A 19,720-nucleotide genomic window follows, 5' to 3' on the forward strand; every position below is an offset into this window, starting at 1 on the left:
CATTACTCGACTGAGTTGCTTGTTATTCTTTATTAATAATTGGCCAATTAAGAATAATATTTTAAAGACTCTTTTCTCATGTTAATGGATTGAAATGGATGATGCGGCACAAATTACTATCTTTCCAAAAGCACGTCATAAAAGCGAATAATTTCAGATGTTTACGCTCAGTCCTATAGTAATCTAAGTGGATTAATTGCTCAGTATATTTTCAGTTCGATAAATGGTGACTTTTGATTTTAAAAAGCAGCAAGATTTTCTTTCAGGATACACATCTTTTGATTATAAAAACCAGCAAGATTTTCTTTCAGGATACACAGTGTTATGTGAAGGCCTCTGTTGCCATGCGAAGATTAAGTAAAGGATCCTTGTAATTAGAAACACAATGAGAAAACTGACACCATTTTCCAATAAATCCATCGAACATGTTACTATTGGCTCGAGACAAAAGAGTCATGCGCGCTTGGACTATGGAGTGTTTAGTACAAATAAATTTCCCCAAATTTACCAAATTTATTAACAAAGACATTACTTTTTGTTTAATTAGATTTTGAAGGTTTGCATGGTGAGGTAAGAATTGGACGCTGTGGGTGACACCATGGGAAATAATTCTCTTCTTTTAAGTAATATGTGTTCCTGATGATAACACTAACGTTTCCCATGGCATGCCCTGTTCGTGTGACGTCATCAGGAGACTGCAGGTGCCAACTAGTTTTGGGTGAAGTGTATTAGTTTAAGGGATCTAATGTCACAAGGCGTCACAGAAAACGTTCGTTTTCACACCTTTTGCTGGTTGGGTTTTAAGGTAGGAAAAATTAGCCTGCAAAATTTACACGATCGCGTGGAATGCTCGGATTAAAGTCTGATATCGTCATCTCTATGTGTGAACAGCATTAGACGATCACAGCAGGAATCTCGAAGCAAAAGATGTCCGCCTTCGTTTGGTCTTGAAGCTCCCATTTCGCGTACAGATTGACCTGTGAAATAGAAGGTAGGCGAAATCAATACACGGTCATCTCTATCAAAATGGTTCTTGCAATGCCCATAACATGCATCAGAAATAGACCGTTGCTTAAATTTAAAAAAAAAAAGGGACTATGGACATTTGCAGCCGTTCTGACTCGGGCATTTCTGGTTGAAATCACATTTACGTACTACAAGTACCACAAAGAAGCTATCCGGTTCGTTAGTGTGACGTCATCTCAACTTAGCCATGCGTACTTCACACAGTATAGCACAGCGAGAATGGAACCGGAAGTTAACGCAACTTGAGTGTTTAGCCAATGGACGCTTGTAATCAGTGGTGCGTGCGCGTATGACGAAGTCACTAACGAACCGGATAGTAGATACCAGATGACGTCATTAAATTCGGAGCTTAATTCTGAAGTATTGAAGTCCTGACTTATATTTCTTTGAATTTGTTTTAGGCAATACACCCGATCGTTCTAGCTTTCAACTATATTTCATTTCATTATATATATATTTTTTTTCCAGTCAACATTCTTGACTAGAAATGGTTATTGAACTAAATTTTTTTAATCGACTCCAAAATGCCTCGTTAAGTTTGAATTTAATTTGTGTAAAGTCAAGTTCGACTTGGTTTATCGTTCCATATACTTAACAGGTACGTAAACCTATTTAACCGAATAGATAACGGGTATATAACAAGTTAAACAACCTCTCCAGATAATAAAACAAAAACGCAAAGAGAACTTTAGGCGTTCGATCCACGTTCGAGAAGTACGCAAATAGTTCAAGGTATATCTGAAAGCTTTGTGATAAAGAGTGTGTTTACTACAGCACTGGCTGATAGGCTACATATCAGGCAAGTTCGATTGAAGGCCATTGGTCAACTTAGTGGATATTCGTGACATAACTCACGACTGCGCACTACAAGCTCACCTGAACTGTTTGAACGGATCGCCATACTGGAACCAAAGCGAGGCTGAGTCGTCACCCACATGCAGGCCAATTCCATGGTAAGATTTGACCCGGAATCTGGGTCCATTGGGCCTGACACTGTTTCAGGTCAAATTGACGCTATTCCGGGTCTAAATGACACTTTTCTGGGTCTAAATAACTCTCATTTGACTCATTTCACGGATCACCAAATTGACCCAGGAAAGTGTCAGTTTGACCCGAGAATGTGTCATTTTGAGACAAAACCAGATCAAAATGACACTTGTCCGTGTCAAACTGACACGTAAAAAAATGGTCAAATTAACACTAGTTTAACTCATTTTCCGGGTCATTTTCACCAGAGAGAGTGTCATGGTCGTTCGGAATTGTGTCATTTTGAAAAGTGTATGGCCCAATAGGACCCGGATTCCGGGTCAATATATGACCCGGGACATTTCATAATGCAGATAATTGTGAGAACCCAGCTTGGCAGATCTACCTATTTTTTAACCCAACGTATAGGACCCAATTTAATCCTACCGTCGGGTACTCAGGTTTCACAAACAGCTGCGCCTTGTACACGTTCTTGACCCCAGGTGCCAGCGGGCAGTGGATACCGGTGGTTTTGCAGGCGTCGGTGTAGGCCGTGGGATAGGGCACAGACACTCCACCGATGATACCGTGGACCACGGTCGTGGCACTGGATGCGGTGGTGGCTCCCGCTGGTCGGAAAAAAAATTAAAATAAAATAAAAATTATATCTGTGTTCCCCTTGCTCTTCAACAAATTCGAGGTTACTTTTCAACTTGTGGGTTTTAATCCAACCTTCGGTAGTACCCCCCGCCCTGCAAACAGGGCGCTGGTAAGGGCTGATGAGCTTCACAGAATCTTGTGAAGGAAGTACAGCTTGACTTTCGCATGCAGCTAGCGCGCGCTACGCATGATGGGCACCGGAAGCTAGTTTGTGTGACGCGTTCTACGTCACAGGTCACGGAAATCTATCCAATAAGAGCTCAAATGACGTCATCCCTGACCAGCGTCCTGTTTGCAGGGTGGGGGTACGAGCGAAAATCCAACCAAAAAAATCCTCCTTTTGGGGGGGGGGGTCGTCTGCAAACCTCTGAAAAAGGCACTTATCTACCAACAATTAGATACTCAAGGCGCTAATGCATATGAATTTATTTTACAGTCAGGTCAATGAAGTATTTGAGACATGAGACCCATTTTATGTAGCACCTTACAAGGGTTTACAAGGCGCTTATTAAAAGCAGCCACTGCCAGAAACACCGTGGCAAACCCCTTCTCCTACCGATAATTGTTACGTGCATTACACAACGCACGGGACCTACATCGGCTTTACTCCCATCCGAAGGACGAAGCAATAATGGTTAAGTGTCTTGCTTAAGGACACAAGTGTCAAGACCGGGACTCGAACCCACACCCTGCTGATCCGAAACACCAGAACTTGAGTCCGGTGCTCGTAACCGCTGGGCCGTGACACTCCATGATAATTGCACGGCCCGGGAGCCACTCTGCTCTAAAAGTGTATCTGTTTGTAAAATACGTCACTGGAGGGTAAAAACCTAACATTAAATTTAGTAAAATCAACAATTACACTTGCCGGCAAAATGTTGTCAGGCGATGTTCATCGTTTTTAAATTGACATGTGCTTGGCATGCAGAGCTCTAGAAAATCGGGCCAAGATGTGTTCGGATTAATTACAATCTACAAAGCATTTAAAATTCCATTCAACATTCTATTTTCGAGTTTAGACTCCTCCCAAAAATATATTTTTTTTTTTCAAATTGCTATTTTTCTAGAAATACAAAAGTTACTAACTTTTGAATGAGACATCGGCGTATGTGTTGTTATTTAATTAATACTTTTACAAATTTCGAATTATTTACTGCCAGACATCAATTCCGTCCTATAATAATACCGGAGTCTCATAAAGCGCACTTGTTCATGCCACTAAGCCGTTATGCATGTTCAGGGGCCAATTTCATAGAGCTGCTTAAGCACAAAATTTGTTTAAGCACAAAAACGTCTTGCTGAATAAAATCAGGTTACCGGCCAAAACTCCATGCGATTGTTATGCTAAGTAAACAACAGCTAAATACCAGTCACAAGCAATGTACATCACATGGAGTTTTGGCCGGTAACCTAATTTTACCAAGCAATGTTTTTTCGTGCTTAAGCAAATTTTCTGCTTAAGCAGCTCTATGAAATTGGGCCCAGGTCGGTGCAATCGATGATGAACCCTCGGACCTATTAGATGGTACTTTGATGCGAGGTCAAATTAACTATCGTGTGATAACAGTTTCATATAGAGCCGGCTGGTGTCAGGGTTGAGTCATTATATATTTTTCTTACCTAAACTGCGGGCTTTTTTTAGTACAAGTTGACTTTTTTCATAAAAGGGAGTTTATTACTTACCGTTCAAAGTGAAGGTTATTGCTACGCTAACATTGGTTCCCCTCTTGAACTGGCAAGGGAACTTCGGACAGGGCATGATATCGACCTCACTCACGGTAGCATCTTGCGTCACGCCCTCTGTAAAGCAATATAAAAACAATAACAATAATAATAATAAAAACATTGAGAATTGCACACCATGGGTGAAGACCACTCAATAATACGGGCGATTCCCAATAGTGCGCCTCCAAGAGTTTGCAACGCGTCGGCCAATCACAATGCGCGAAATCTGTCGACCCAATGCGCGTTTGGAAAAGGTCGACTGATTTCGCGCATTGTGATTGGCCAACGCGTTGCAAACTCTTGGAGGCGCACTATTGGGAATCGCCCGTATTGAGTGCTACTCCTTAATTTTCGTGGAGATTTCTTAAACGGGTTGTTATTATTTTCAACGGTCGTGCACTGCATTTTGAGCCTGTTTGAAAAGTGTGATTCGGGATGAAATACCTCCAAGGTACACTGCAAAAACTGGAGTGTTAATTTAACACCATTTGGTATCTATATACGACCATCTGGTGTTAAATTTCACTGGTGTTGTCCTATATAGATACCAAATGGTGTTAAATTAACACTACAGTTTTTACAGTGTAAAGGGGTCGATGACAAATCGTAGCAAATTACGATGCTTGCTGTGCGATTTCAAAAAAAATCGTGGGCCTTTGCTTCGTAATTTTAGCAAAGCATTGAAGTTACGATAAGTATTTGGGTCACTTGTCTTTTGAACGTCTGTTTCATGATAGTACAGTTGAAGAAACAAGCTTAGTCCGAGTCCCATTAGAATTAAACGTAATATGTGAAATCCTTCAAAGCACCTCGAACTCTGTTGATCTAGCACCTCTAACTCTGTTGATCTAGCACAACTTCACTACGTGTCACAATGGTCCTTCGCCACGAACACTGCTGTATTATTACATACGTTCACATCGTCCATAACTACAAATTAAAAGATATTTATCGAAGTAAGTATTTATCTACTTACTGCACGGTAGGGGGTTGACCTTTTGACCACTGGAAAGATAAAAACTCAAAACTGCAGAAAGCAGAAAGAGTTTGAACATCGTTGACGACGACATGTTCCTCCGGGCAACCGATTTTGTCTCTTCCACAAAATATTTTGGGCTATTTTTTTTTGTGGCGTGTACTGCCACTGAGAGCCGACAATCAATGATGGCCAGATCACGAGACGAGTCAAGTGACGAAGGCTATTGCTAGACATTCTACCCAAGGTCCAGAGGACAACTTTGCACAAAGTTTATTTAGGACAATTATCTCTGTTTTAAGTACCAAAAGCAAACAGTAGCTCTTTTGATACTCGTAATAAATAATCTGATGTGTTCTATAAAACAGGTGATCCGCGGATAACACGTGTCGCCTTTTTATTTTTCGCGGTCGATCCCTATATGTTTTGTGTTCTTATTCTTGTAGAAGCTGTTCATTTTCAGTTAAAGAATTGATTGGCCTCTGGAATGTATTAGTTTCTATGAAACAATTGCATTTTCACAATTTTCTCCATCTCGAGTTATGACCTGAATTGAACCCTGGATGACCTTTGACATTACACCTGCAAAACAACACATCAACATCCCTAAAGCTTTATTCTCAGTAACATTAGTGAACACCTTTTCTATTATGAAACAACAGCATTTTCCATTATGAGTTATGACCTCAATTGACCCCTGGATGACCTTTGACATTACACCATTAAAACTAATCATCATCAACCCTAGACCTTTTCTAAGCAACGTTAGTGAACACTCATTCAATTCTGTCGGGAAAAAAAACACATTTTGTGATTTTCAAACGACCTCAAAATCAATGACCCCTAGATGACCTTTGAATTACAATTTCTGAAAAAAACTGTCATGAACCCCCACCCAAGGATCACTCCATCCAAGTTAGGCCTACATTAAAATCCATCAAATTCATTATACAAAGAAATATTTGAAGCATATTTGAATGACCTGTAATGACCTCTACGTGACCTTTGACCTTAGTAATCTAATGAAGAATTAGGTCATCCCACCCAAGGGTCACTGCATCCAAGTTTCATCAAATCCAAGGTTAAGTGTCCTCCAAAACATTCGTTTATATGGGACACAAAAACACAAACTTTGATATCGTTTACTAAAAGAAAGCCGGATCCGGATAAGCATGCTAAATATCCACTACCTTTTTCAATATACGGTCATCATGTTCATATCGTCCATAACTACATTGTAGTTTGTACAAAATAAAGGAACCAGTATAAGTGAGTGATATACTTACTACACGGCAGGGGTTTGACCTTTTGCCCACTGGCCAGATAAAAGCTCAAAACTGTGAAAAGCAGAAAGAGTTTGAGCATCGTGGACGACATGTTTCGCGGGACTACCAATATTTTCTTGTCCTCAATTTAAATGTGCTCATTTGTTGCAGCGTTTACTCACACTGACATGACTGAAACTGAAAGCAGACGATCAATGATAAAGATAGCCTGATCACGAGACGAGTCAGGTGACGGAAATGGTGAACTGTGGCCCCATTTCGCGCAGGAAACATTCATGTGTGTGTACGTGTGCAGCTAGCTATCACATACTATGGCGTGTCAAACGTTGCAAAATTCAATGTTTTGCAATTATAATATATTTATTTATTTATTCCATTTCTTTGCCCAGGGTATGCCCAAACAGTTTAAAACTGGTTTCCATTGGGGCCCTGCATACAATAAATAATGACTACAAACATGTATAATTATACAATACATTACAAATACAATAAAATTCAATATAGTGAGATAAAACATTATTTGAATAATGCATAGGTGTTAAGCAAATATTATAAATACAATATATTTTAAAACTATTATAACTAGATGTACAGTATGAATGCTTTACTATTAGGTTGATTCAGTGAACACGAAAAATTTGGATCTATCTTGTAACATCAAGAAAAGAAAAAAAAATTGCTGTAACTATACTCGCTGATTACGGGAGGGGCGAAAACCCCGCGAAAACCCTTTTGGGAGAAAACACGGGGAAATTCCCATCCGGCTCCTTATTATCTTCTTATTATTATGGCAACCAAGTTTGTTAACTCCGTAGATCAGCACATATCTAGATTTGTATAATCAGAGAAGACAGCGGCAAATACACAAATAATTATATAAGTTCGATTGTCAATATTTGTGTGTGATGTTTTTACTGCGATGTGTGCAATGTTTAACATTGTTATACATCGTAATGTAATTTCATTAGTCTAGAGCGCGCGAGTGGAACTGCGTATATAGTAAACGCACGCATAGCGCATACGTAAAGACCATTATCATCATGTTGCGGCCATCTTGATTTCGTTGCCATTAATATCAACGTTCGTGAGGCTGGAAGGAAAATAGTATGTTTCCTTTTTGTACCAAAAAACAAACATTATCATTCAGTACTGGATACAGAGAACATGACTAAAATAGGTGCAGCATGATAAAGGTATATAGACCATACATGTATATATAGAATAAAACAGACCAGCGGCATTAATTTTTGAGCGGTAGGCGCGTATAAGTGTAACTTGTCGCGCTTCAAGATGTAAATACGTGGGGTTTTGTGATTTTTGTAGAGATACCGAGTTGAATTAATTTCGATTTGAGTCAAATCTACGATAATAATTACTACCCAAAGTCCAGAGGATAACTTTGAACAAAGTTATTTTAGGAGACCTTTCTATAGTGCATCTCTGTTTGAAGTGGCCAAAAGCAAACAATGATCTTTTGATACTCGCAATAAATCATCTGAAAAACCAATATCTTTTCTTCCAGCTGTTCTAGTGACAAAGTCATAAGTTCAGGGTGCATCAGGCTACGAATTGTATAAAAAAATATTAGGTATAACAGCTATGATACTGTGTTCACAAGCTCAGATGTTTTTTTAATCATGTCTTTGGTGAATTTGTGTACAATCTAATGATATGATTAAAATTGTTGGTTTCTTTTACCGAGGTGAAATGTCCTAACTTTTGAATTCCTGACCAGACTGATAAACACAAGACCCGATCAATTTGCAAAAATACGCCCTCAACGGCAGCGATATTAACATTATATTCATAAATACCTAAGACAGTTTACGCATTCCTATTGGTCGAGAGCCCGTCACGTGGCCGGTCATAAACGGATGATAAAGACATGGCTAGCTGGTCTTTAACACTTTTCCAGTGTCACATGAAATTTGGACTCCCATGAAATCCGGTGCCTTTTAACGTTTCATTTCAAACTTACGTACGTATGCATGCGCAATGTACTACCAGCGAATCAGTATTTCATATGGTCCGAAATTCAAGCTACACCATCCCAGCTGCGTTTTGCGCAACATCGCGCAGTACGCGCGACGCGCACGCAAATGTCCTTATAAGGGGGCATTCCATATTATAGTCAGAGTGGTGTTTCGTAAAACATGATGTAAAATTGTTGAACAAAATGGTTGGCAACGTTTATGACATTTTTTGATTTTTAAACCAAAAAGTTTTTTTGGACCGAAAAGGTATTTATGAATGGGAACAAATATGTGATCGGTCGGTATTAAACACTCTGTTTAAGACCGGTGGGAGTCTGGTGGGTGATAATTAACCGAGGGGAAACTACAGGAAAATAAAGGAATGTCCGCAGTAGTTATATGTAAGGTAAACATGTGTGGTGGTGGGTGTGGTGCTGTTGAGGCATAAAATGCAACCGCATCACTCTCCCCGGGTTAAGAGTGGGTAATCTTGTTTACGTACATGATTCGTGTCGAAAAAAAATCCCGCCGCAAAGGCGTACAGTAATGTACCTTTCACGGGAGGAGGAGGCTGCGACGAGACTGGGAATCCCCACTTTCGCCGAGTCCACGCAATCGTTCGACGAGCTGGTAATCATGGAGCTGGCACGCCCAGATGCCGGGCGTAAGAAACACCTCATCTGCATCATCATTACGGAGATCAATGCCGCTGTCTACTGGCGAGTATTTCTGGGAGATATAGGTGAGTACGAATTTTGATATTTTACTGGACTTGGAGACCACCAGCGACGGTGTATGGAATAAATAAGCAAAGAAAGGTCTTAAATGGTGGTTGGGTAGACTTGATTGTTTAAACAATGGATAAATTGTTTTAATTATGTGTATTTTAATGTTATTTAGCAAGCGATTTGGATATTTTTTCAGACATTCTCATATATAAAAAATAACTCTGAAGGTAGATTTTCCAGGGGAAGGGAGCCTTTCATTCGAAAAAGGGTTGGCAGGCCTGAAACAATAAGCACACCTGATTTCCCTATAAAATTGGCTATTTCTTGTACTGCAAACGTAACGCTGGTTGCATTTTAACAAAAGATGGGTAAATTGCTAGAGGAGAAACGCGTCGTTGTATAGAACTAGTGGGAAAAACATGCAACGTCAACTTAATTATACCTTCTTAATTTAAGCGTAATTGACTATACATTGTAATAGTAAAACACAAACAAAAACGGTTGGGAAAGGGCTGAGCGAAGATTTCCTTTCATTTTTAACACACTGTTTATATAGAGTCAGTTAATATTGTGTATCTTATCGGTTATGCTAATTTACACCAGGTGTATACTATGGTCAAATTTCACATTAATTCCTCAAAGACTTGGACCCTGTATTTTACCATTTTACTGACCAACTCCTTTGCAACAGCAAAGGCCCTTTTTTGTGACGTTGTAAAAAACACACACTTATTAAAGATCCTTGAAATTGGGTCTATCGTACAGCGCTACCACATAAATTGATTTTGCTATTGATTCGCTTTACAATGAATTATGATAATGGACTCCATCTGTTGCTTACTGTGTGGCGTTCGAAACAAAGTAATTGGCTGCGCGTACATGTCCAGGAATGCCAGTGCTTTAAAGACATCCAACTTGTAAAATATCATTACCAGAACAATTTCATTTATAATTTAATATGGTTATTGTGTCTGGAGTGCTAAATGGTAACACATATTTTATCAACCGATAGAAACGCATAATTTTAGATGTTTTCATTGCTTTGGCTTACCATGCCGTAATGCCGCACACACGCCTTATAAGTGATTCTAAACGCTTCAAATAAATAACATCCCTTTCTTTCCTTTGTTTAATTTTCGTTGGTACATCTACTCGACCCATGTTGCTTACAAGAACAATTGACAAATTATCTCCTGTTTATTAGGTAATTATCATTCGTGGTATTTCATATTCGGTATTGCCTAAACCGGCCTGATCGATTTTTTGTTGAGAAGCCGCATTCTCTGCTTCGCGTATATTTTTTTTTAAAGATCCTTATAACTTGCATGGCCAAAATTGTCCTCTAAAAAAACATGGGGGTTAAGGCCTAATAAATTTGTTAAAACTGTTTTCCCAGGACATTTTCTGTGATAATAATTTTCGTTGCTTATGAATTCTCATCGGTTGTCCTCTAACATTGTTCTCACCCCATGATATATGTCTCCCTTTCCGGGTTATTTGTTTTCTCAAAGACAAAAGGCTGAGTTGATCCGGAACAAGACATGGAGCCCATGGTGACAAACCAACCCAACCAGTCCAAGCTGGAGCCGATTGGGGGCACTGATAACCCTCTGCATGTGCCAATGCAGCCCATACCATCACCGCATTCCGTGGTCCCCAATCAACCAATGCAGCCCATACCATCGCCGTATTCCGTGGTCCCCAATCAACCAATGCAGCCCATACCATCACCGTATTCCGTGGTCACCAATCAACCAACTACGACTACTACCATCATACAAGTACGAACGAATGTTGCATAAAATAATCCAATCTGATTTTTAAAGATGTTCCACTATAGACGGCCTTTCAAAAAGGTTATTGGTCCCGAACGTTTTTCAAAGAAGAAGAAGAAAACCAGTGATATACAGGGTAGCCAAAATAAAACCGAACGGCATACCTCCACCACCTTGAGACACAAACCACCTGTACGAATCGATGACGAACTCTTTTAAAAGAATTATGACAGCAAAATATCCAAATTCGGTCAAGTAATTTTTGCTGCAGAGCCTATTTTGTGAAGCACACTTTCATCAAAAAAATCATCTGCAACCAATCAACAAAATCTACATATCTATGAATATTCTAAACAGTTTTTCTTTCCTTGATTTCCATTACAGTTGGCACAGGGGAATTTCCGGTACCCTAGAGGCGCACCACGTGACTGGTCTACCCCCCTCTGCGGCTGCTGTGAAAGCTGCTGTGGATGTATGTTACCCTTTTTTACTTCAACCATGTTTCGCCCCATATGCATCTAGCGGTGTTGGTTTTCATGCCAAAATGTCGGAGATCTCTCTCTGAGTCTCTCTGAACTTATCTCTTTTACAAATGACATTCATGTTAGTATAAGTGTATTGCCAAAGAAATGTCTCTGTCAACGTCGTGACGTCACTCGGAAGTCAATGGTTATATCGGTTCACGCGAATTGTGATCTGGTTCCCTGTCCCCATTGTCATTCGGACTTCCAATATGGGGATCGACAGGTAGCTAGCGGTAAATCTTCCATACACCAGGCGGCATCCCGGAATGTTTCATAACTTAAATTGCATTGACCCAATGAGTAGAGGTAATAATATAATGATGTAGAGCATTGACTATAGCACAATAATGGCGGATACCTGCATTAAAACACCCCATTATTAATTTGCAGGTCTTTGTGCCTGCTTTTGTTTCCCATGCTACGAGTGTTACGTGGCGTCCAAGATGGGTGAGTCTTGCTGCACGCCTTGCTGCCTGGCTAACGCCACTGTGGTCATGAGGGCCTACGTACGAGGACGTCACAATATTCAGGTAAAAGAGTGTGCTATATTTGAACCAATGAGGGCGCTATATAGAATGGCGCCATTTTTGCGTGTGTGTACAAACATGTTAAATGTCTCAGTGAGCAATAAAAGAAGCTTCACGTCAACCTAAAAACAAAGATTCTTTGCATTTATTCAATGTCATTTGAGATCACTTCTATTTGTAACCCAAAGCTGATGATAAACAGCGCCCGGCTGGCGCTGATCTTTTTTTGGTAATAACTTAAATTTGTAAATCGTTTAACGCAACGACCACTGCTCAGCCACATGATCTAGCGACGCAATCAAATCATTGAAAGACAATGGAAGACATCCTCCATTCATTATGCATTAACACATTTCACCAGCCTGTCTGAACCAAACGAAAAGGTGTCCACAAAGAAACACGTGTATCTGTCTGTGTGTTTAAGGGTATACTTTCAGTTTTTAAAACTAGGTGAAAGATATATTTTTTTTTACCCAGGGTTCCCTGGCTGGCGATGGCTGTACCACGTGTTGTTGCCCCATGTGCGTTCTCTGCCAGATTTCTCGCGAGGTCGACAACATCCGGGAAGGTCGTGCCGCACCATAGGACGCACCCAAAACACAGGCATCATACAAACCAAGGACGTGCGACCACAACCATTATAGGAAGCCATGTTCGATCGTGTTCCCTGAATTTATTACATGAATTGTAAATTGTTGAATGGGATGGTGCCAGACTGTTTTGTGATTGGAGTGAGTCCTTAGCCTCACTTTCATTTTTTTTTCAAATGTATAGGTTGAACCATTAATTTTAAATATGTTTAAGTACAGAGTTTTTAATTATTCAACAGAATAGATTGGTAATGATTTGTGGTGAACTTTAATTCAATGCTTTCATTTCTACGCACAAGTTTCAAAAACGAAGATTGTACCTCGCTTTCAATTCCACATTGCTCGCCTTTAATTTGAAAGTGCCAAAAGACTGTAACACGTCCCCCTAATACATAAAACCACGCCCCTACTGCTTCGCCAGTGACGATCGTAACCTCAAGACTACTATACAGCTTAAAGTAAATTCACTGTTAGTACACATTTATGTTTTTGGCGTAAAATCCCAACTTTTGTTTTAATCTTTGTGATTTTACATATGATGATCACCTAGTTTTTGTTGATTTTTTTCCCCAAACAAACAGTGTAGGATTGTATAGACACTCCCTTGTACATAGTTTCGGCTTCTTTAGTGTACCAACAACTTTTAAATCATCACATATTTATTTCTTCATGGCTACAACTTGTTTTACACTATCTGTATTATTTCTTTACTTTTTCCTAGTCTGTATATATAGGCATAAGAATTACTCTACTAATTATAAGGATAAGGAGTACATGCACAATCAAAAATTTTCAAAACTTACTTCGTGGTTTTGTAGTTATTAAAACAAATTGCTTGACGGACACTTTTTTTTTAAATATACCTGTATAAATGCGAATCTTGACTATACCAGCTTACTACCAATCTTTTGCCTTGTTTATTTTGATGAACGTACCTCAGCAAATCTAGGTGCCTAAAGACTTATTCAAAGTTATACAAATAGTTCGCTAAATTTGATGTCAATATTGAAGTTCTTAAATTAAAACCCCTCTTGGAAAATCAAAACACTTCAACATTGACTCGGCCACCACAGAATGTTGATGTTCCGATTTTACACCGCGAAAAACCAAATCTCGTTGTGACGTTCCAGAATAGTGAAGGGACTGTCGTAGCCGGCCGTGTAGTAGAAGCTGCTATCATACGATTGGGTAGCGTTCAGAGCATTAGCTAGGGCTTCGGCTTCCGACAGGAACTTGGCTTCGTTCGAGAAACCTGGGTAAGACCTGTTAAAAAAAAAGAGTTTTGGATTTTAGAAACTTGAAACAGAATTCGAAAAGTATATAGGAAATAAAATTAAATGAAATGTTTCTGTTCATAGACACCAGTGCTAAAATGACCATACTTCAAAATTCTTTTTAAAATACTCAGAACTCTCACAGGTGTTTGAGCTGCACAGAAAAATGATGATCAACATGTCATCTCTAATTCTTGGTGGGTTGACCATTGACTTGTTGAGAAATTTTCAGTCGCCAAAAGAAGACGTCCCTATTTTTCTCGAAGCGGAAAAGTAGCCATCTTGAAAAACTATCCCTCCCACAACACGGCAAAATGCAGCACCACTGTCGAGCCCAATTGCACCCAAAATACTCAGAATTGGAAGCCCCCAAGTAAAGTCCGGGCCCGCCAGAGGTTCATTGCCATATCTCTTCAATTCCCCAATTGTATGGCTCTCAGATAAACTCCCTGAAATATAGAATACTCTGAGGGACGGTGTAACTTTTATACATGAGCTCGGCGGATGGGATTATGGCATATAGGTGTGCACCCACTGACTACCCAAAAAAAATGCTCACACAGCGGCGATAAAGTTAGCAGACCTGTTACCATTATGTGTTACAAAATGATTGAAATATTGTGTACTTTACCTGACGTAAGCTTGGTGGGCTGGAATGGTCGACAGGAACACTGTCTTATCCATGGGCTGGGGCGCGTTCGGCTGCAACTCGAAGGGAACCATGAAGGACACAGTGAAGTTATCGGCGCAGTCTGGCCCCTGACCAGGGATAACTCGGTCGATCACAGGGGCGGTCATTGCTATCTTCTTATCTGAGGAAGAATATTTAAATAAGGGATTAAAAGGTATACATGCAACATCTCCCAGGAATAACAACATACCGTTGGGAATTACGTGTACTCTATAGGCTATAGATTTCCTCTGAACTACTTAATTCCATATTTTGCGTATCTGACGATTTAGAGTGGAAATCATTCCAATGAATTTCACTCTTTGAAGTAGATTTTCACAAAGAGGACTTTAATTATCATGGTCATATCAAGTGCGAGTGTTCCTACATTAGTAAATCAATAAGCATGCCTCATTTTTTTGCATAGACCAAACAGTGTGACGCCCAACGTTGTGTCATATTTCAAGAAAATTACCCAACCAAATCTTGGAAACTGACGGTGGTGGGATCATGGTATGATATGGACTTACTCTCTGAGTTGTGTCCGCTGATGTACGAGAAGAGCTTATCAAAACCCTCCTGCGATGCCTTGTCGTAGTGAACGCCTATGATGGTGGTGCTGACCCACATCGACAATGGGTAGCTTCGCTTCTCATAATCCTGAAAAAATAATAAACCAAGCCAATAAAACGACCATTTGGCAATTAAAGGTACATCAGAAAACGAAGTTAATCCACTGTTATATCATAATTATAAAATCGTACCAAGGTACTTCCGAATCATCAGTTTTATCTGACTTGTTTTTATTAAGATAAATCTGATCGGATTATGGTACATACATTGCACATTAAGGTCTTAAAAGCGTTTCCCGATCATAACAGGCCGCGAGATAACATTCAGCAGCAGCTCGAGGCCAGGGCCACTGGTCTCTGTCCCAATAGAAATGGTACCCACTTATTGTGGACGCTGCAGAGGCCATTGTAATTATTGCAGAAAAGTGTCTTGCCTAAGAACACAAGAACCTTTTTATTGTTCCCTTCGGGGTTCGAACCATACATCACACGTCGTCACCGACACCACGAAGTAACACATCTAAGTGTTACTACGTGAAAACCGCTAGGCCTAAACTGGCAAGTTTTGGTTTCACTGAGTAACACTCAAGTGTGCGCGCACATCGGACACCGGCGCGAACGAGTTTCGTTTTCACAAATTAAGTAACAACACTTTTTCACAAAACTATTTGGGTGAAAACGTTTTAAAACGTTCGGTAGGAATGTGATTAATCCGTGTTCTTGTAGTATGGCAGAAAAAAAGAAAGAAAAAGCCTTCAAACTGGTGTAATAAAGATGAGTGTTACTTCGTGAAAACGAAAATTACCGATTAAGTGCACAGTGTGCATGAGTGTTACTTCGTGAAAACGAAAATCACTCGTCTCTGTAAAACTACGCGTGCGTGGTGGGAACTCAGTCGAGTCCACTTGTCATGAGTGCTACTGAATTCGTTGTGTCGATGACGACGTGAGTCGAACACTGTGAATACCATATTGGACCACGAACGACGTTCCACGTACTGTTCGGCACACCGTATTACTTTTTTGGTGTTTGCTCAGAATACTAGTGTTGAACCTAAAGTGAGGTCGCACTAACAAACTATTTTGTGTACGTTAAGAACACAATATATAGATTACAATTGTAATAGGAATGTAATCAGCGGCTATTGTGCAAGTTAAGCCGATGCATTGCCCTACAGCATCTCATCCACACACAATCAAGAATATATGGAAATTATGGCCCAGTAATTCATTGGAAAAGCATTTATGGTGCACTACATGAATTTATAGGAATAATGTCACCTATAGTCGAAAGGCGTGAGGTAGTGAAGGGCATAATTTATGATCATATTGACACTATCTTGAAACCAGTGCGAGAACTGTAAATACTGCAATCAATCTCGATGTCCCTACGGACAAACAGTGTATAATCAAAACATGTTTATTCAGAGTGATGCATAATGATAGCATGATTCATGACCTTGCGATAACAATCCTCGTGACAGTATCACGTGCTGTCACCGTCACGTGTTGTTACGTCACGTGTACAGCTGCCATGCACAACGGACAGGACTTTTTGTTTACGAAACGGATCAAAATAACCTTCGAAAACTTTAAGAAATCCATCTCTTTTCGTCGTTTTGATTTTACATTTCGTATAATAGTCCACAAACAAAAAGCGCTATATCAGTACCGCTGTTTTTCCCTTATAAATTATAATTTATAAGGGAAAAACAGCGGTACTGATATAGCGCTTTTTGTTTGTATCTCTGTCGAAAAGGTATATGCGATTGTTGTTACGGTTGAAAGCATGGTAACCAAATGGTAGATGCGCAATGGGGAAATGGGGGGGGGGGGAGATGAAAACAACCGTTAGCAAGTTGTATTGTTTATATGCGTTCTCTAGTTACACCACATTCAATCATGCGTGTTGCAAAGAAAATACCTGGCTAAGTAGAAAAAATACTGCTGAGCAGAACTGAGGGTTACCAGCCAAAACGTCTTGCGGCGCTCATTTCTTACGACTGCAGCTAGTTCCCGGCTCTGCTGAAGTTTGTTTCGCACATAACTTGCAAAGCAGTATCCCGAGTTAAGTAAATCACCTTATTATAATGACTTGAAGCTTTGCATTGCGGATGAGATAAAGTAGAAAGATTGCGGGTAAACACCGTGTGGAAAGTAATCTGTTCTTAATTGGAAGAAGTGTACGTGGTTCTTAAAAGAACCAGTTGATTGAGTCTGGAACTCTAAGAACCGGTTGCTAAACGATTTTGACAGTGTGCTCTGTCCAGCATCATGCACATCCCATCACTCATCTTCCTGATGAGGACGGACAGAGCACACTATCCAAAACATCGAGTTCTCCCAACCGATTCTTTTCAGAACCACAGTTCTTCCAAGAAGAGATTACTTTCCACTTGGTGTTCTTTCTACTTTAAAATCACCTATTGCCTTGAGCCCTAAATTGATCCGTACCATAATTCAAAAAAAAATAATGAAAGAAGAGGTTTTTTAAAAAAGATTTCGGATTTTTTTTCCAGTGTAAACCTCTGACTTTGATGTTTTTAGACATATTTTAGACATACCTTTGTTTGGTAGTCCATCGTGTATTTTGGGCACTCGAGGTGTCGGCAGAACTCCGGCTCCTTGGCCACGTGTCTGGCCACACACGCACCGGCCAGAACAGCTAGCAGAACAATTTCCTTCAGCACACCCATGGCTTTTTTCGTCTAGGGCAAACTGTCGGGAAATAAAAAGACACATTGATGATCGGTGTCGTTCACTGAAAAGGTTAATTGCTTCAAGAGATAAACTTCAATGGCAATAGCCTCCCGACTTAGGCCTAACCAAACCCAATTAGTATAATGTTTGCCAGCGCACACAAACAAAACAGGGTCTACCCCGATGTTCCCCACTTTTATACCGATGTTCCCCGAAATCTTTAGGGTTAGGGTTAGGGTCTGGGTTGGGAAACATCAGTATTGGGAAACGTAGGTATGCACCCAACAAAACCGCTTAAAAACAATCACATCAAGTGTGATCATGATATATCACGGCAAGCCACCCGGTCATGATTTTCGTCAGGCCCGTTCCCACTCCAAACCCTTTGTTAGGATTAAGATTCCCTCAAATGATAGAATTGGCCCACCGTACCTTACAATGGCAAACCTTTCAAGTAAATACAGCAATTAGTTCAAAAGTTAACCATGTTTCGCAACTTTTCATATCATAAACGTCTTCAGTTAAGAATTTTTTTTCAACAAACAAGCTTTTAGTACTAGCCAAACAGGCGAATTTAATCTCTTTTATATGAAACTCACCTTCACCGTATATACGTAGTTGCTGTTAAACTGACGAACCACTGACGACAAATGTTACACAAGTAAAGAACGGCTCGGTGTTTTATATGTGAACGAGATTATATAATACCAAGTCATAATCTCAATCTCCGACATTACAAAACCAAGGCAAACAAACCTCGGCCTCACGTGTTCAAACATGTGGGGTCAACTTGGTAGGCTTGCATGATCGGTTTAATTGTTGGGGGGGAGGGAGGATATGACGGCGATTTAGTGGCTGTCCCTCCTCGGCTGCCTAAGCTGAATAATCCCCTCTCCCCCGCCTACTGGCAAACCATCCGACCTGCCCCCTCATTATTCGCCCAACTTGCCCGTTTTCCGCAATCAACGGCGCCCTCAGGTGTCATGATACCCCCTGCCTTAAATTCTGGTGCTACACGGTCCAAGGCCATTCTCTGGATCCGACCAAGATGCATATACAAATATATTTTTAAATGAGCAAATGTAAAAATATATAAAATAATACGTGAGTATATAGCTTTGACAGGTGTTTGCAAAATGAATCATTTGCCTTTTGGAAGCGTACTTTCTTCAGCTTTTTTTCGTCGCCAGGAAGCAAAACCGGCCGGTGCGAAATAGATCTGAAAGTCCATACATTTCCACCCATGGAGGAAGGAAATCCACCCATGAATAATTAATGGAAGAAATGAAGATTCAACTTTATTTTGACAGAAATGTAAATTATTGTAATAATAACTGTAGAAAGTTGGAAATGCTGTGCAAAAAAATTCAGGCGCCGGAGCGTTTATAGCTCCATGATAGGGTCGGTCTAACAAATAATTAATAGCGCCCTCTGTCGTCTAATATTCCAATATTGTGCTCAGCAATATATATCGAAATGCTAGAAAGGACAAACTAAAAGTTTGGTGGGCGGAGCTACGGTGCTTGTCGGCAGATATGCGGCCGCAGTAGTTGTGTGGTTGTGTGTAGATTTATCATTTTTTTCGAAATTGGAACGTCAGTTTGAGCAAACAAAATAGCACTAAAATGAAAACAATGAATGGCAACACAGGACCGTTATTCAGATACAATTATTGTCCCTTTTGGAGGGATGTCTTGCACGTATTTTAATATTGTTTACTTTTGAATTGTTTTCTTTTCTTTGGATTGT

General features: G+C 40.0%; 3 protein-coding genes across 4 annotated transcripts; 1 reads left to right on the top strand and 2 right to left on the bottom strand.

Moving 5' to 3' along the window:
• Positions 1 to 11: 11 nt before the first annotated feature.
• On the bottom strand, positions 12 to 6,813 carry LOC119725528 (NPC intracellular cholesterol transporter 2-like). 2 transcript variants are annotated; one of them, XM_038196953.1, is made up of 4 exons: positions 6,640 to 6,813; positions 4,336 to 4,452; positions 2,440 to 2,621; positions 12 to 977 (listed from the first exon to the last, which is right to left on the bottom strand). In XM_038196953.1, the coding sequence occupies exons 1-4, from the start codon at positions 6,728 to 6,730 to the stop codon at positions 894 to 896; spliced, it is 474 nt and encodes a 157-aa protein (XP_038052881.1). In that variant the 5' UTR covers positions 6,731 to 6,813; the 3' UTR covers positions 12 to 893. The 2 variants fall into 2 exon arrangements, with proteins under 2 accessions (XP_038052881.1, XP_038052880.1); XM_038196952.1 differs by lacking the exon at positions 6,640 to 6,813 and adding an exon at positions 5,354 to 5,531.
• Positions 6,814 to 10,880: 4,067 nt separating this feature from the next.
• Positions 10,881 to 12,772, top strand: LOC119725530 (placenta-specific gene 8 protein-like). The gene is made up of 4 exons (XM_038196955.1): positions 10,881 to 11,121; positions 11,500 to 11,587; positions 12,030 to 12,169; positions 12,644 to 12,772. The coding sequence occupies exons 1-4, from the start codon at positions 10,882 to 10,884 to the stop codon at positions 12,749 to 12,751; spliced, it is 576 nt and encodes a 191-aa protein (XP_038052883.1). The 5' UTR covers position 10,881; the 3' UTR covers positions 12,752 to 12,772.
• A 225-nt stretch (positions 12,773 to 12,997) lies between these two features.
• Positions 12,998 to 18,676, bottom strand: LOC119725529 (heme-binding protein 2-like). Its single transcript, XM_038196954.1, has 5 exons — positions 18,571 to 18,676; positions 17,836 to 17,989; positions 15,231 to 15,360; positions 14,662 to 14,842; positions 12,998 to 14,019 (listed from the first exon to the last, which is right to left on the bottom strand). Exons 2-5 carry the CDS (start codon positions 17,965 to 17,967, stop codon positions 13,848 to 13,850), a joined length of 615 nt encoding a protein of 204 aa, XP_038052882.1. The 5' UTR covers positions 17,968 to 17,989; positions 18,571 to 18,676; the 3' UTR covers positions 12,998 to 13,847.
• Positions 18,677 to 19,720: the final 1,044 nt, after the last annotated feature.

This window comes from Patiria miniata, unplaced genomic scaffold (genome assembly GCF_015706575.1).
Source record: "Patiria miniata isolate m_02_andy unplaced genomic scaffold, ASM1570657v1 HiC_scaffold_19, whole genome shotgun sequence".
NCBI classification, from domain to species: domain Eukaryota; kingdom Metazoa; phylum Echinodermata; class Asteroidea; order Valvatida; family Asterinidae; genus Patiria; species Patiria miniata.